This window comes from Eulemur rufifrons, chromosome 1 (assembly GCF_041146395.1).
Source record: "Eulemur rufifrons isolate Redbay chromosome 1, OSU_ERuf_1, whole genome shotgun sequence".
NCBI classification, from domain to species: domain Eukaryota; kingdom Metazoa; phylum Chordata; class Mammalia; order Primates; family Lemuridae; genus Eulemur; species Eulemur rufifrons.
In genome coordinates, this window is record NC_090983.1 from 6,305,526 (window position 1) to 6,324,132 (window position 18,607).

Here is an 18,607-nt window from a genome sequence, read left to right on the forward strand (position 1 = left end):
TCAGTTCCTATACTGCAGGAGTAAATAAAGTTTAACAGATCAACTATGACACACACAATGAAATATCCGCCACTGTAAAAATGATCATTATAGAGACTCACGATTATGGGAAAACTTATAATAAAATAGTAAATAAAGCCAAAATACAAAATTATACATATACTAATAGGCGTGCATAACACATATCAAATTTAATGTTTGCGTATGAAAAAGTCTGAAGGGAAACATGAAAAAAGAAAACAGCTGCTGAGCTACTGTGTGAGCATTTTCCCCCCATTTTAAATTTCCTTTAAAATCATTCTTATAATTTAAACACTTTAAGGAATAAGTGAATAAACTGACCCCCACACCGAGCCTGGTACGTGGGAGGCAGGTACCGCTGGTCTGCCGTGTGAGCAGATGCTCCTGAGCACCTGCCCCATGGACGTATCCAAGTCCCTGACTCTTGCCCAACCTTCTCTCTGCAGGAGGGACCCGCCCCTCAAGCCCCTCCTCACAGAAGCTTCTACTCCCACGGCTGACTGAGATGCTTCTTTCTCACCACTCTGGATGTATTTTGCACAGCACAGAGCACTATAATTACTTGTTTATACGTCATGAGAAGCCTCCCAGAGCTGGGAACACACTTACCCACCCCGTACACCCTCAAGCACCCAGTATAGAGTTTGCCACAATACAGGATTGTTGAAAGAAGGAAAAACAAGCTTTCCTATAGCACCCAGCCTTTCCAATTGATTTCAGTTTAATTTCAGAAATCAGGTTGCCAGAGTAATGCCTCACAATTTATTGTCAAACGATTCCTGTATTCTCCAGGGTAAACAAGACATTTTCAAGCTGTCAAACTTGCTAAAAGCACACATGCAGAGCAAAAGGGCTGGCCCCATCCCAAGGCTGCCCACAAATGTGAGGTAGGTAACAGAAACACAAAGGGAGCCCTGGCCCATGGCCAAGTCCACAACAGCGAGTGTCTCTTCAGCAGGACTTCCAAGGAAGAGACAATTCAACATCCTCTCCACTGTGTTGAACAAAAAAGGAGCAACAGAACCTACTTCTTCCAGTTTGTACACACACAGTCACCTGGAAGGGCAGGGCACTGGGGATCCTAAGCTGCATAGAGAATCCCAGGCCTGGAGCTCAAGGTGTGGCCGAGTGCACACATTACTAAAGAGCCTATGCTAATTTAGTATCACATGAATGGTACAATGTATCCTTGAAAGTAGGTCCAATATATGGTTGTACCCCAAATCTTGGAAAGCTTTGAGAAATCACCCACTTGTAAATCAGCATCAGAATCTCTGGGTATTGTGCCAGGAATTTTTTTTTTTAGGTTCCAAAGGGTGCTCAGGTTCAGTCAAGTTTGGGACCCACTGCCCTGAAGGAGCGGACGGCAGCTTCCTGACCACAGTGTGAACAGGAAGATTTCACTTAGGAGGTGGTTTTCCTACTCATGTGAGGAATGAACAGGGTCTACGGGGGGAATCTGGGAAGAGGGGCCTCCAGAGACCAGGGCCAGCAGGTGCCTGTGCACAGGGCACTCACTAAGGACGAGCAGGCCTGGCTGGAGCAGGTCTGTTCAGGGTGAGGCCAGGCTAGGAGGGCACGTGGGGACCAGACCCCTACACCTTATTAGGTAAGGAAGGGCCCTCAATGGTTGACAGTGCTTTTAAAAATGGGCAGAAGGCCGGGCGCGGTGGCTCACGCCTGTAATCCTAGCACTCTGGGAGGCCGAGGTGGGCGGATCGTTTGAGCTCAGGAGTTCGAGACCAGCCTGAGCAAGAGCGAGACCCCATCTCTACTAAAAATAGAAAGAAATCATATGGACAGCTAAAAATATATATAACAAAAAAAAAAAAAATTAGCCGGGCATGGTGGTGCATGCCTGTAGTCCCAACTACTCGGGAGGCTGAGACAGGAGGATCCCTTGAGCTCAGGAGTTTGAGGTTGCTGTGAGCTAGGCTGACGCCACGGCACTCACTCTAGCCTGGGCAACAAAGTGAGACTCTGTCTCAAAAAAATAAATAAATAAATAAATAAATAAAAAATAAAAATGGGCAGAATATGACTCTTTTTAATGGCTTTATATTTCAGGTATATTCCAGTAAAACTTGTCTTTCCTCTTTAAGGTTCAACTCCACTGCAGTTACTGCCATGACTCCAGGGATAACAATAATACAGCCAGACTGCTGCAGGTCTGGGGAACTCTGGAGTGATTCGCAGTGATTTTGTTCCATTAGAAGTTATTATTCGGTGAACAGATAAAGTGTGAAACATTAAGTATATCAAACTAGAGAAAAATTTCCAAGTACCAACTGACATAATAAATTTATTGCTTTCAATTCATTTGTTGAATAATCAGTGAGTGCCTATAATCACAATGTTAATAATAGCAAACACTTATATCATGCCTACATTGTATTAATTCATTTAATGCTCACAACCCCACAAGGCAGGTACTATTATTAGCTCCATTTCTCAGATGAGGAAACTGAGGCTCAGAGTCATTCTGTGACTTGCCCAAGGTCATCAGCTAGCAAGAGTCTGAGCTGAGATTCACACCCTGGCTTCTAAGTCCTTGCCTTTAAGATTTATGTTACCCCACAAGGCCCTGTACTTTCAGAGATTAAAAAAAAGAAATAGAGCCTAGTCCTGCAGTCTAGGGTCTTACATCTGGTGGAGAAAATACAGACCCTGGACATTCAAAGACAGAGGCCCTGACCCCTCTGGGAAGCCTACTATTTGGAAATACCACATAGCACATAAGTTTCTCTATGAATGAAGTAAAACGCAATTGAATATGTTGCATCACAAGGCCCCAAACATAACAACCGGAACAATTTAGAAATACCATCCTTTCCTCGGGTCTCTTGGCCCATCTGGGCTTTTCTGAGTTCTGGCTCTGAGGGAAGAGCGGCTTCAGGCCTTGCCCTCCGGCTATGCAGGTGACTGCCTGCAAGGAGGGGCTAGAGCCACACCCACCGAGGGAGCTGGAGCACCCAGCCCACTGCCTGCCAAGGGACTCACGTGTGTGCTTGGCAAAGCCAGGGCCTGAGCACAGACTCGACGTGCATGCCGCCCGAAGCGGAGGAGCAGGGAGGGCCTCTCAGGGACAGAGAGCCATAAGAGGAGAGGCAGCTGGTAAGTGGCACCCCCTGAAATAGGAGAGGGCATGACACCAGGTGGCCAGGGAAGCACAGGGGCAGGGCAGCACCAGGTGTCAAGGGTCAGGTGTCAAGGGCCAGGAGGCAGGTGCTGGGTCCCCACGGAGAGGGCCTTCCACCAGGCATTCCCATGCTCTCCCAGAAATGGCAGCGTGCTCTGGGCTCCCTGCCCTCCAAGGGACAGGGGCCAAGGCTCAGCTCTCGCCCGCTGTCCACTGTCCTGTGAAGGACATCTGTCCATCAGGAGCACCCATGTCCACCTCAAGTGACGAGTCCTTTTGACCTGCTTAGTCTAAGAGATCTTCACTAACTTGAATTCAGTATTGATTCTGTCCCCTTCAAAAGGGACAGAGACTCTGACACTGGCCACCATGAAGTCAGTCTCTGAGGGGACATTTCTAAAGCCAGAAGGGTTGCCATACCAAGACACTCCTAGTGAAGGAAAAGGGATGGAGCCGCCAAGTCCTGGCTGGGCGCTATGACGGTGCTGCTGTTTACAGAGCTGCTTTCTAGGAAGTATCACAGCAATATCCCATTTTTCCTCAATACTGTTATTTAATTCCCGGAGTTACCTAAAACAAAGCCAGGTACCAATAACAAAGAGGCACGTGGACCCTGCCTGAGGTCAGTGCCGCTCCTGTCTGGCCCTTTCTCTCACCTCCACAAGCCCATCTAGGCATAGCAAAGGCCCCATCCCATCTCCTCACATCCACCGGGCCGCCTCCTTCCTGCAGATCTCATCTCCGGCATCAGCCAAACTCTTACAACAAAAAAATCCAATTCTACCACCCAGCTTTAAAAATCCTGATGGCTTCCCAAACATTCAACAAAAAAGACCAAATTCCCCTGGCCTGGAAAACACTTCACCTCTAAGGCTGCCCGCTCTACCCACCTCCTGTGCCCCGTCCCTCCAGCAGGAAGCACCCCTCCCACCCCATAGCCACCTGGCCACACTCCTCCTTGCCTCAGGCCATGGAATCTCACCCCCCCACACACAGACCCGCCCACATGGCACCCGTGTTAGGTCCTTCCCAGCCCTGCCCTTGCTGCTACACGGCTCACGTCTGCTGCCCCGGAACTATAGGCTGCATGAAGCAAGATGAGATCTTGTAGCTGCGTCCAGTGTCTGGTCTCAGGTTCTGCTCAGCAGAATCACAGAGGAGCAGGACCCAAATCATTCTGGAGCTGGTGGTGACCAAACCACTCTTCTTTTCAATAAAGTATGGGCACCTACTGTGTGCTGGGCTTGACATAAAGCAGTGCACAAAACAGACAAAAATCCTTGCTCTCACTACATATACTGTAACATTATAATCAAATAAACAAGACCAAATGGACTCGGCAGGGGTGGCTCTAAGGGAGGGATGAGGGAGTGTGAAAATAAAGCCGTGCTATGGCCCATTGCTTTTATTCCTTTTCACTGCATTTTTAAACTTCTTTTTTTTTTTTTTTTTTTTTTGTTGAGACAGAGTCTCACTTTGTTGCCCAGGCTAGAGTGAGTGCCGTGCCGTCAGCTTAGCTCACAGCAACCTCAGACTCCTCGGCTTAAGCGATCCTACTGCCTCAGCCTCCCGAGTAGCTGGGACTACAGGCATGTGCCACTATGCCCGGCTAATTTTTTCTATATGGATTTTTAGTTGTCCATATAATGTCTTTCTATTTTTAGTAGAGACGGGGTCTCGCTCAGGCTGGTCTCGAACTCTTGACCTTGAGCAATCCACCCGCCTCGGCCTCCCAGAGTGCTAGGATTACAGGCGTGAGCCACCGCGCCCGGCCCTTAAACTTCAAATAACATTAAAGGAGGTGATGAAAAGTCATTGAATCTCTATCAAAATAGGACTTAAGTTAAAAATGACGAAAAACACCGACTTGGAGAAATAAGTAAATAAAAGCACTAAACCTAATGACCTTACAACTCCTGGCCTGCTCCACAGCCCTCAGCTGCTAAGGGAAGATTATAAAAAGACAGCATAGGACTTAAAGAAAACAACTGAAATCACTAAAGCACTCAGAAGTTAGTAAGTCAGGGGGGAAATCCTAAGTCAATGAAAACACGTGAAAACCCATGAGAAAATGGAGGTGCTCAAAGGAAAATCTTTCCCTGGGGAAGAATGACTTTGTGAAACAGAAAACATTTTTAAAAGTATTTTACCTACCAAATAAGAATAAACTGAACAAAGTATGCCAGAAAGGAGGAAGGGTTAATGCAATAACAAACAAAATCAAAACTTTGATAAATTAGAACAAGAGGAAGAAATTCAACCAACTAAAATAGGCAAAGAACACAACAGACATGGAAGATGAAGACACCCCCCCACCCTGACCCCACGTCCCGGGGCCTCTTCTGGACCCCTCAGCTCACTTAACCAGCTGCTGCTCCACACGCAGAAACCTTGACACCTTCATCTATGCCACCCAGCTGACCTGAGCCCCTGGCCCTGCCCACTGCCCCCCAGACACCACAACACCCTCTACGCCTCTAAGGCAAACCCCAAGTCCCAACAATCCACACTGCAGCCAGAGTAAAACTTTCCAACATCTGCAAATCTGAGAATTTCACCAAATAAAACCACTCAGTGGCATCCCAGGTTCTAAGGACTAAGTCCCAAGCCTTTGCCCTAGGCCCCTCGGGGTCACTCTCCCTCTGGCCTCCTTTAGCCACACTGACCCTTCCTTCACATCTTCACACACTCTGTGCTGTGTCCCCGTCATAAGGCCTTTGCACACCTAGTCTCACCACCTGCCCCCATTTCAAAGTGCCTACTTGCAAAAGACACACAAAACAGAGACACTCACAGACATGCGCGCACACACCCAGGCGCAGGCTCCCTTCAGAGATTTACCGCTAATCACTCTTCACTCTCAGCTGAAACCTCACTTCCTCAGGGAAGACTGCCCCAGCCCCTCCCCAAGACCAGGTGGAGTCTTCCTCATTGTGGGCACCATGGAGTGGTTTTTCCCTGGCACTTGTCTCAGCCTGAGACGAAACCTTGACACCTTCATCTATGCCACTGGTGCCAAGGTTTCTGCGCATGGAAGGTTTTGTTTGTTACTGCATATTAAGCCTCCATGTGCATGCTTATCTGATCCCCCACTAGATAATGATGCAGAGGAGGTCCTCTCCATTTCTGCTCACCATTAAAATAGAGCACTTAAACCACGGTGCATGGCTCGGGACAGACCCTCAAAAAATGCTTGCCAAACCAATGAATGAATAAACAAGCAAAGTTCCCAATGAACAAGACAACACACGTGAACCATAGTTTTTTTAAGTATAAGAGAAAAGAGGCCGGGCGCGGTGGCTCACGCCTGTAATCCTAGCACTCTGGGAGGCTAAGGTGGGTGGATCATTTGAGCTCAGGAGTTCGAGACCAGCCTGAGCAAGAGCGAGACCCTGTCTCTACTAAAAGTAGAAAGAAATTATATGGACAACTAAAAATATATATAGAAAAAATTAGCCGGGCATGGTAGCACATGCCTGTAGTCCCAGCTACTCGGGAGGCTGAGGTAGGAGGATTGCTTGAGCCCAGGAGCTTGAGGTTGTTGTGAGCTAGGCTGATACCACGGCACTCTAGCCCGGGCAACAGAGTGAGACTCTGTCTCAAAAAAAAAAAAAAAAAGAGAGAAAAGAAAAGAAAAAAGAGTTCTTTCAAGGTTGGAAAACCCAAACCAGAGTCTGGAAGAAGGCAGATTCACTATACACCAAACTAGTAAGCAAAAAACCAATATCACAGAAGAGAAAAAGGGGCTCTTACAAGATTTCAATCACGAACGCCTTCCTAGATGGCAACAACATTGAGGTTGCCTTCCTGTAACACCAACACTGGAAAACAAGATGTTCTTAAAGGTATCTAACAAAAATACCATATCTTGATTCCTTCATGAAAAACAGAACATTTTACATTTTCTTCCATGTTCTTCACTCCTTTCTCATTTTCATTAGTTTGATACAAACAACTGAATAGTTCATGAAACAAAAGCACTGAGTTGCATGCTCTCTGTGACTAAATACTTTGTAAGGCACAAAGCTTCACCAAAAAAAGGACATCACCATCTGGGTTGTCTACAAGCAGATCTAGCATAGGAAAATCTGTGAACTGTAAACATTAAAAAAAAGTTTTCATTTCAAATCATTCTAAAATATAAAAGTAAAGAGTGCATACACTGCCCATAAAGAGGCAACACAGAAGAGAGGCACCAACAAAACACAATACAGCCACAAAACACAGGAATCAGATGCACAAAAATCCTAACAGCAGAAAATGGCTGAAGTCCAAAATCAAGGCAAAGTGCTTCCAACTGAAATAAAACAGATTCTAACAAGATACTGTTCGTGAGAAATAAACCTAAAATAACAAGTAAAACTAAGTGTAAAAGTTAGTTTGGAACAAAGTGAAGCAGTAAGTAAATCAATTAACGAACAAAGTGAAGAAGATTTGGCAATATTAATATCAGAGTTAATCACAAAAACTATTCAGTGTGAAAAAGATGTTACTTTATTAATAAATGATTACTCAAAAACGATGAAATTATTTTTCTAAACACATACTTAACAGGGCTTCAGAATGGAAGAGGTGAAAATTTTTAGAAATACATGAATAAAGTGTCAAATATAATTGGCCTGAAAGAGATTAATTCTTCATTATCAGCCTCTGTAAGACCAAGTAGGTAAAAAATAAGACAATAAGAAGGCCTGAGCAATAAATTTCATAAGTTACAACAGATAAAAAAATTTACTGGTATTCCCTATGGTAAATACATTATCTTTCAAGTAAATGGTATCTAACATGTTGCACACATTTTATAATGAGCAATCTTAAATGTCAGATGCTTGAAAACAAGACACAAAAAAATTTAATCTAGTGACAATTACTGATTCAAAAGTGGAAACCAAAGAGGCTAAAAAGCTGAACACAGCTTGTGGTAGTATCATAGAACTAGTGGACAAAAATTGAAATTCAGAGCCCAAAAGAGAGTAAATTCCTCAAATTTACAGCTGAGACCCCAAAGGAACATACCATAAAAGGAGAGATAGTGAAAACAGACCAACCAACGAGAAAAAGTAAAAGCTACCTTCAAATTAGCTCTATCTCAGACTGGATGTTAGAGGACTTCCTGTTACCCTGTCTGCCTACCAGTAGCAAAAGTAAATCTTCCCTGAAGGAATGCATCATCATCCTGAGCATAAAATTATCTTGACAACTTTTAATAGACAATGTCTGTCAACCAAAACTACCAAGCATAACAAGAAGAAAGACCAAAGGAACAAAAGCCAAGAGAAAAACAGACAATAGAAAAAACAGACAATAGAAAAAGATACATAGAAGAATCAAATTTTTGAGTTTTCAAAGACTTTAAAATAAATATACTGAAAATATTCAATGGCTGTATTATAATCATTGTTCTCTGAACAAAGTGGAATTAAGCTAGAAATTAATAACAGCAATATAACTAGAAAAAAAATCCCCAAATGCTGGGAACTTAGGAAATGCACAGATCAGAAGCAAACACAAAAGAATATATGTGTCCATTTACTTAAGACCTAAAAGAGTCAGAACTAATCTGCAGTATCAGAAGTCAGGAGAGTGGCTACATCTGGAGAGAGGCAGCTGGGAGAGGTCAAAGGTGGGCCTGGATGTTCCACCACTTGATCCAGGTGGTGGTTATACACGAAGCCCTGCACTTGTATTTGTGTATTTTTTGATATGAAAGTTATAGTTCAATAAAAAGTTTATTTAAAATATATAAAGTTTCAGTAAAGTAGAAATGTTTCTCTGACGAAGTCCTTTGATAAGTTATGGTAGTAAAAATATACCATCACGACAAATTTGTAAATTTTGTCATAAGGCTAAAAATAATTTTAAAATATGGTAAATAGTAGAAAGAAAAGATATATGAATGAAAAATGAGAAGCATTTTTAGCTGATAACTTTAGCCCACTTCAGTGTATGAAATCTAGTTAAAAAAAAAAAAAAAACCACTAAAACTATGGTGGCCAATAAGGGCATATTTAGATAGATAATTTTAAGCCCTAAAAACACAAAGTTGATGATCTGAAAGCACATGCAAAGCCACATTATTTTATTTATATATTTGGTATATATACAAAGAGAGAAATACAAATGGCCAATGAACTGTGAAAAGTGTTCAACCTCACTTTGATAAACAAAGAAATTTAAACAAATTACCACTTTATCAAAATAGCAAAGATGTTCTAAAATTTTAACACATGGTGTTTCTAAGGGGATAGAGAAATATATTTTCAGAAAGTCTTGTTGGGAACATAAACTACTGTAAGTTCTAACAGCAATTTGGCAATAAAATACCAAAGACTTTTTGTTTTCATAGGTTAATATTGTTATTGACACATTTCATCACCAAAAGCATACAACATCATGTGTTACTGCAGAGGCTGGGACAAGAAGCTGGCAAATGCCATTTTTTCTCTCCATGCTGTTGTGTCTGGCCTTGTGAGGGGGTGGCCCCACATGAAGGCAAGAATGCAGAGGACACTGTTTCCTCTACTCCCCTCTCCCAAAGTTCCCACTGCAGGGCTGCACCCATTGAGAATCCAAAACCCGTATCTGTGTCTTTAGTTTTATTGCAGCTTCACTTTGTTCTTAACAAATAGGAACACCAGCAGATAGACCCCTCTCCAGTCTTTTAAATCTCACTTGTACCATTTCTTCCAGCATACCTGTCTAAAAACCCTCTCCCCTAAATATCTCCTCCCATCTCCCTTGGAAGTATGATCTTCGCCTCTTTATGGGACAGTTCTTGGTCTATTTGGGGGTGGGAGTTAGTTGTCTTTTCTAATGTGGAGCTAATTTATTCATGTCAGCCCAGCTACAAAAGGCTCTCATCTGTTGGTTGATTCATGATCATACAGCAGTTTTCACCAACTGGTTGTCTGCATCAGGCATGCAATTTTAGTAGAAGCTGTGGAATCTAGAAATTACTACTGGAATAGCTAGAAAGCCAAGTGAGATACTCCAGGGCAAAAACACTCATTCACTCTGCACTTACTCCCTGAGCACATCTGAGCTAGGCTCTGGGAATGAGGAAGCAAAGTCCAAGGCTGGGCCCTGCCTTCCAGGAGGACACAGCCAATTGAAGAGAGATCTGTGCACAGATTCCTGCAGCCCACCATATTGGTAAGTGATAGGTTCTGCGTTCAGACAGTGAGCAGCACAGAAGGTAGAAATGCGAAAGATCGTAAAGAACGAATTTTAAACAAAGAAAATTCCGGCATCAACTGCAGCCCCAGTACCCAGAGTTTACTGACTCTTTATCGGGGCATAACTGCGGGGGACGGGGCACCTGTCAGCTGACTCAAATGCTGCCGTTACACCACGCTTCATACATCATCACTGACTGTTCATGGGATGAGGCTTTCTGTCCTAGAATGTTTCTGGGGAACCTCAGTTTTAATCTTGCCCTTGTCCTTTCAGCACGTCTTCAGATAAAAAGCCGGCTTTTAGAGCAATAAGAAAATTTAAAATAAATCTGGAGGAATCAGTGCCTCTGCCTGCGGGCTGGGAATCATCCAAGCCTACACCACACGAACGAGTCCCAGTCGGAGAGGTATTCCAGAGGTTCCCCCAGTGCAGGGCAGGTTCTACATCTGGAAGTTAATTATTTGGCACTCTGCACACATTTCCCCATAGAGATAATATATAGATCCAGGTTCATTTTCAGACCAGGCTGACAAAGCTCATGTAGTAATTCACATAGTACCAGAACCATAGTGCCATACTATTTTTTCCATATTTTTGTATTGAAATATAATTCACAAATAATTCACCTTTTAAAGTGTATAATTCAGTCATTTTTTAGCATATTTACAGAGCTGTGCAAAGATTACCACTCTCTGATTTTAGAACATTTTGTTACCCCAAAAAGAAATCCCATGCCAATTAGCCATCGCTCCTCCTTTCCCCAGAGCCCACTGCAACTATTAATCTACTTTCTGAATCTATAGATTTGCCTATTCTGAACATTTCATATACGTGAAATCAAAGAATATGTGGCCTTTTGTGTCTGGCTTCTTTCATTTAGCATAATGTTTTCAAGGCTCATCCATGTTGTAGCATGTGTCAGTACGTCACTTATTTTTCAAAAGCCTTTTAAAAGTTCATACTTGTTGCCTCAAATGGACTTCCATTCTCAGACTTTATACTGTGGAAATAATCAGAAAGGCACAAAAGAATCTGTGTATAAGTGTGCATCAAAATATTATGAGAGGAAAAAATGGAATGTTCAATAATAAAGACTAATTAAATATATACATTCCTATGACAGAAAATTATGCAACATTAATAAACAAAATTTTGAAGGATATTATTAGGAATAGCCCATTAAGTGAAGATTAAAAATTTTTATTAAAAATATTTGATGAGAATATTAACCAAAATACAGGTTGAGCATCCCTAATTCAAAAATCCAAAATCTGAAATGCTCCAAAATCTAAAACTTTCTGAGTGCTGACATGATGTTCAAAGGAAATGCAGTATTTCAGATTTTGTATTTTTAGATTAGAGATGCTCAACTGGTAAGTATAATATAAATATTTCAAAATCCAAAAATATCTGGAATCCAAAACATGTCTGGTCCCAAGCATTTTGAATAAGGGATACTCAGTCTGTATATTACTGGGTATCTCTGGGTAACAGAAATATGGATGGTTTAAAATTCCTTACTTATATTTATATACTTTAAAATTTTCTTCAATAACATGGATAATCAGAAAAGTAATTTGTCTATAATACATTTTTCCTATTGGAGAAAAAACAACTTTTGGAATGTGAACAGAAAGGCACTCAGAGCTAAATTCAGAGTCCCTCATGTTTTCATTTATCTATATATATTCTGTGTATATATAAAAAAATGAAAATAAGAATAAGCCCATCAGTAAATTATTTTTTTAAAAAGTTATGGGCCAGGCGCGGTGGCTCACGCCTATGATCATAGCACTCTGTGAGGCCGAGGTGGGTGGATCATTTGAGCTCAGGAGTTTGAGACCAACCTGAGCAAGAGTGAGACCCCCATCTCTACTAAAAATAGAAAGAAATTAGCTGAACAACTAAAAATATATAGGAAAAAAAAATTAGCTGGGCGTGGTGGCACATGCCTATAATTCCAGCTACTCTGGAGGCTGAGGCAGAAGGATTGCTTGAGCCCAGGAGTTTGAGGTTGCTATGAGCTAGGCTGATGCCATGGCACGCACTCTAGCCTGGGCAACAAAGCGAGACTCTGTCTCAAAAAATATATATATATAAATATATATAAAAGAAAAAAAATAAAAGAAATGAACCAAAATATTAATATTCTATGTTTTCAGGTGGTTGACTTATGGTTGCTAATTTCTTTAACATACTTTTCTACATTTTCCAAATTTTCTAGAATAATCACAAAAAAACAAAGTTCTGTACAGAACTGTTAAGATGTAAACCATAACACATTAAAAAATTCATTTGGCCCTCTTGTTCTTTTGTGCTTACATGTACCAAATTCTCAGTTATTCTCCAAGTACAGTATTATTTTCTGCGTTAAATTCAAAATATATCAGGAATCATTCCAATCAGAAAGAAAAGGATAAAAAGCTTGAACTGTTTGCTCGTATTCGTTCAAATCAAAAAAGAAAGCCAAGCATGGTAAAGAATCAAGAAAGGTGTGACTTAAGAATCTTACCGTAAAACTATTGTTGACGTTTTTGGTGCTGGATTCAGCCACACTGGCATCTGTCAGATCCACCTCATCAAATATGATTGACTGGAGAGAGATAAACACAGGGAGTAAGGCACGCCAGGACAGGCACGTCCCTAAGCATCGGCCAGCGCCACCCGCCACTCCCCTGGCCCCCACCAAGCACCCACAGGCACTTAACACCTTGAAACTCTAGCATCTTATCAATAAGCCAAACCAAATTAATCCACCCACCTTCTTCTTTCTAACCAAGAGCATCAGGTTCACAGGTATAGTGCCAGGATTTTTTTTTAATCTAGGGAGTTCATTAGAGATAGCATTAGTGGAGGGGGAAAGAAAATCTAATGCTGGTATTTCTGTATTTATATTTTTGTAACACCAAAACACTACCATTAATACCAGCACTCACTTTTAAATGTGAAATATGTCCTCACAGAGTGTTCCACCTGAGAGAGTCTGGACTGAGGATTCTCTGTCCTTCCAGCTTTAGTTCCTCCAGCTAGCACATTTAGGGGGAAAAGTCCTGGCTGAAATAAATTATACTGGGAGAAGACAGGCCCAAATAGAAGGGATCTGGCCATGAAAGTAAACAAGAGAGCAGAGCAGAAGGAATCTAGTCTTAGTCTTGCAGAGACAGACAGGCCCCAAAGCTCAGCTGGGAACTAGGCCTGGGGACCTCCTCCCACTGCCCGCCTCTCTTCCCAATCCCACACGTCCTGTTTACCATGCCAATCCCTCTATTCTAAGATGACTCTATGCTGAAGCCCTGAAGGAAATACTAAGAAAAGAGACTCAAACTTTTAAGTAACCTCCTCATCCCCTCCCAACAGAACTAAAATAATAGTAAGGGGTTTTCTTTAAGTGCGAGATGTGGTCAGAACCCTTTCTAAACAAGCTGCTTTGTTGGATTTCAAATTTTAATGGAATAACTTTCTAGGCATATATCTCAAAATGTACATGATTCAGATTCCATAGTTTTAATATCAAAATATCAGTAATGGCACCAATGCTGATACAAAAATATAGGTATTCAGAACACCAGCCAACACACTAGTGTTTCAAATGTCTAACACCATATTCATTTATACAGGCAGTAACTTATAACTTTCACTGGCTCCTCCTCCAATAGCATCTGCCTGGTGATTCTAGCTTTAAATCTTACCTACACCAGAGTACACAGAAAGAAGGCTAATTGCTAGAAAGCCTAGAAGTAAAGAATTTCACATTTATGTTCACATACCAAGAAGCCCAATATACTTCAAAAAAATTTTTAGTCCATAATAAGAGATTTATAAGCCTGTGATCCCCCATATTTCTTTTTTTTTTTTTTTTTTTGAGACAGAGTCTCACTCTGTTGCCCAGGCTAGAGTGAGTGCCGTGGCGTCAGCCTAGCTCACAGCAACCTCAAACTCCTGAGCTCAAGCGATCCTCCTGTCTCAGCCTCCCGAGTAGCTGGGACTACAGGCATGCGCCACCATGCCCGGCTAATTTTTTCTATATATATTTTTAGCTGTCCATATAATTTCTTTCTATTTTTGGTAGAGATGGGGTCTCGCTCTTGCTCAGGCTGGTCTCGAACTCCTGAGCTCAAACGATCCGCCCACCTCGGCCTCCCAGAGTGCTAGGATTACAGGCGTGAGCCACCGCGCCCGGCCCCCCATATTTCTTTTCTTTTTTTTGTTTGTTTTTCAGCTCATTATGGGGGTACAAAAGATCAGGCTATATACATTGCCCATGATCCCCCATATTTCTGAAAGAAAGAGATCCAACTGTGGTTATTTCTGTGACCCTTTTTTCGTTTCCCCATTGGTGATGACTTTAAAGGAAAATGAATAAAAATTAATTTTTATAAGAAATAAAATATGCTTTGAGACAAATAAAACCTGACTGCCTAGAGCATTATAAATCTAGCTAAAAATCACAAATCTGAGAATCAAAGTTCTTCTCAAGCAACCCCCTGCAGCTCCAGGGACACTTTCTTGTGTGCTTCCCTGCACAGGGCCTCACCTTTGCAGTTTTGGCATAGTACAGCGTCCGTCCTCGAAGCTTAAAGTATCTCCTTTTTGATCGTTGGAATGAATTGTTCTGTTTGGTCAGCATCCCCTCTTTGATGATGGTCTGAAAGTACAGAAACATAGTCATGAACTTGCATTTGCAAGGTGCCCTTCTGCTCCTGCAGCTGAAATGCACCCTGTTGCAGCTGATGCACACTCACGTCTCCACAGAGAAACATTTCTCACACTCTGGCCAGACCTTGACCTATGCACAGGCTGAGCGTGCTACCGGGGGAGGGGTGCACCAGTTCTTTAGGGAGGGTGGTGCCTGTGTGGGGCAGGAGTGTCAGAGGCCCAGGGTGTGCCCTGGACATACCCAGCACATGAGCAGACGGGGACATTGAGGCTGGCAGGATCACAGCAGTAATCGACAGCCGGGAGGAGGACTGAGATGCCGGCACATTCTCCAACTTTAGCATTTGGTATTTTTCAGCTATTCTTGGCCCCGTCTCCATGTTCTCTGGCTTCCTGCCATTTCTCAGGATCCTGCTGCCAAAACTGTCCACGTCAGTTGCTCTGGGGTTCTGGGGTTCAGCATGGTTTCAGTCCTATGCCCTCCGCAGCCTGCTCCGCCACTCACAGGCCAGGCAGGTGCATCTGTGTGCACTGGGAGAAGGAAGCGCCTCGACCACCGGCACTGAAACTCCTCTCATCCCGAGATCTGATGGGTCTACCCCACAACAGGAGGTGTCCTCTTCAGAAAATCCAGAAGTGGACATAGTGCCTTGGCTCAATCAAAGCCAAGAGCAGAGGAGACGTGGCTTCTCCGGGAGCTGTCCCCTCCCCTTGGTCCCCATGGGCCAGACTCCTAATGGGATGGTGAGCCCCCCACCACGCAGAAGTCAAATGCTCAAGGATCTACTTGGGCATGAGATGTTCTGAACTGCTCAGAGCCACTAACATGGTCAAAATGAACAAATAGCACACATGAAAACAAGAAGCTGGCTCTCAGCATTTGCACACTTGCTTATACCCGACCTAACAAAAAGGGCCATTCCACAAGGAGTCTCAGCATGCAAATGGAGGGAGAATTTATAAACATTCTGTTCAAGGACACACATATTGGTTCAGAGAAACTTTTGTTTAATTACCTAATCTCATATAGCTTTGCAGGCTTACTAATTTTTTTAAAACAGTATAAGCATGAAGTACAACTGTGGCCACTTGAAACTACCCAAGATAAAACCAGCCAAGAACAAGACACAGAAACCTCATGGCACCCTAACGTGTCAGAATGCAAGAACAGAACACTGACTGCGCTGTCAGGACCCTCCATCAGCCTGTTCATGACAGCGGAGGGAGGAGAACAGAGACAAAGGCTGCAGAAAGGCCCCAGCTCCACATACCACAAACACACACGTGGACGGGCACCAGGAACCACACCTGGGCAGCACAGTGCAGGCCAGCACACAGCACCCCAGAGTCTCCCCCCCTTATGCCACCACAGGGCATCCTCATGGTGCCACTCCTGGGCAAAGTGGGCTGGCTGCACATGCCACCACCACGTGCCAATCAGGATGGACTCTGTGCTTTCAGTGCTGGCCTTATGGCACAAACAGCCATGGTATAAACAGCAGCATTTTTCAACTCTACAGGATCAACCCAGGGAAAAACTGCTAAAAAAATCTACTTATTCATTCTGCGGCTTATACCTTCACCTTGAACTTCTGAGGAAGGCACCTTCCCTCTCTCCCGAGTAATTAAAGAGTAGTAGGAAGAAAGAAGAGAGGAACATATTATCCAATGATCAAGTATTCCAGTGAGGCTTGCTTGCCAGAAGTGGCCTCCGCACCCCCACCCCAGGAGCATCTTCACTCACAGTAGAGATCCCCAAGCTGTATAGTCATTGGCAGCTGGGTCCTCTGTGAACAGAACAAGGATGATACCGGATAGAGAGAAAGACCCACCCTCTAAGCCTGGTAGCTAGAATATAAACCAGTCTGCAGCGTGGACGGACTGGTGACGGGTTTGTTTCCAAACATCCTTTTCAGACCCCAGTACACATGGATGACACTCATTTCAAATACATCTGTACAGAACACTGCCAGTCACAAAAGCCTGAAACAAACACCATGAGACCCCTTCTATGCTGACCTCAAAGGACTCACTCTGTGAAGACACCTCTCCTCGCCCCCCACTCATCTTCCTTACCTCTGCAGGGGAGGTCATCACTTCCACGTCTTTCCTAAATGCAAATTTTAAAAAAGACAACAAAACCAAGCAGCCAAAATCCAGAAAAGTTATAAGTTATCTTTAAAGGACAGATGCTAGAGTATTTTTTCTTGCATCTCCTGCTGCCCATCTCATACATAAAAGAAAAAGCAAAATTAAAACACAGCCCACTACACCACACACACACCACACACACACACATCTTTCAGAAGGCGGATGAGAGGCTGCGATCTTGGGCTGCCCAAGGAGAGCTGCTGCTCTATTTATAGAACAAGAGTGCTCAGAAAAAGACTCTGGTGGGTTTCAGCGGAAAAGGCTGGGGAAAAGATAAAGACCATTATTTCTTTGAAGCTTTCTCAGAAACTGCATTTTTCTCCTGATTCGCTGCCCGTAGATACTATAGATATGCTTCAGAATATTTTTAAACACTCTGTCAAAAGCAATGAACTAAAAGTGGTCAAGAAAATGACACCCCTAAATAATCTGTGTGTTTTGCATTTGGCAGCCTGTGAAAGGCACCCACAGGAAACGCTGCTCGGCTGGCAAGGCCCCTCCTTACCCCACAGAGCAGAACCAGGAGTCGGAGATCCAGACCCAGCACAGCTTGCTCGGGGCATGCAGGGCTTTGAGTCACTCTGTCGGGTTCCGTGCACAAACAAAAGGGCTAACAGTCATTCAAGCCATCTAGGGGACTCTTATTAAGATCAGAAACAAATTTGCAACACACCCAGGCACTGAGAAAACGTTCAGCAGCCAGTCAAAGAGCAGCAAGTGGAAAAGTGAATGCTCGCCTGCCAACAAACAAACACAGGCAGGAAACAAATCCTGATGCTGGACTCAGCAAGGAAGCCCAGCAAAAAGCAGTAAGCCTGAGCCTACCCATGGCCCTGAATGCCATGCCACCCACCGACAGGACAAACACAAGCCCAGCCCACAGGCTGGAGACCACTACATGCACCTGCTATGGGGAAGGACAAGTCCCCAGTGGTCTCTGCTTAAGAGTAAGACAGCTCTGGAAATGCCCCTGAAAAGTGGCTTCAAACCAGGGGGTGGAGAAAGTCCAAAACAGGCTCCTTGAGCCCTGCCCGGTCAAACACCCACCCACCAGGCATTCCCTGCCTGAAAGGGGCCAGTCACAGGGTGAGGCTGCCCTCTGGTAAGTCAGTGGGGACCCCTTTCCTTCCTCAAACATGCAGCCATGTCACCAGGTGCCAGACACTATGCTGACCTCTGAGGGCTACACAGAAAGGAGCTCAGATCAGAGGAGGATGGACAAGCACCCAAGGCATGCTCTGGGACACAGGGGACAGGGGAGTCACCATGCCCCGAGAGGGAGGCTGCACATGGCAGCTCTTAGGACAGCAGTCCCCAACCTTTTTGGTACCAGGGACCGATTTCATGGAAGACAATTTTTCCACAGATGGCGGGGCGAGGGGGACAGAGCCTGTACAGCACAGCTCCTAACAAGCCACGGAGTCGTACTGGTCCGTGGTCTAGGAGTTGGGGACCGCAGTCTCA

The 18,607-nt window shown here is 43.8% G+C and overlaps 1 protein-coding gene across 2 annotated transcripts in view; it reads right to left on the bottom strand.

Annotated features, from left to right (window-relative positions):
* Positions 1 to 18,607, bottom strand: part of DGKD (diacylglycerol kinase delta) — a 103,788-nt gene that overhangs the window by 60,014 nt on the left and 25,167 nt on the right. For both annotated transcript variants that reach the window (XM_069468819.1, XM_069468744.1), the window contains exons 2-3: positions 14,871 to 14,981; positions 12,849 to 12,929 (exon numbers count right to left, since the gene is read on the bottom strand). In XM_069468819.1, the coding sequence (XP_069324920.1) occupies positions 12,849 to 12,929; positions 14,871 to 14,963 (174 nt within the window). In that variant the 5' untranslated portion in view covers positions 14,964 to 14,981. The remainder of the gene's footprint in view (positions 1 to 12,848; positions 12,930 to 14,870; positions 14,982 to 18,607) is intronic.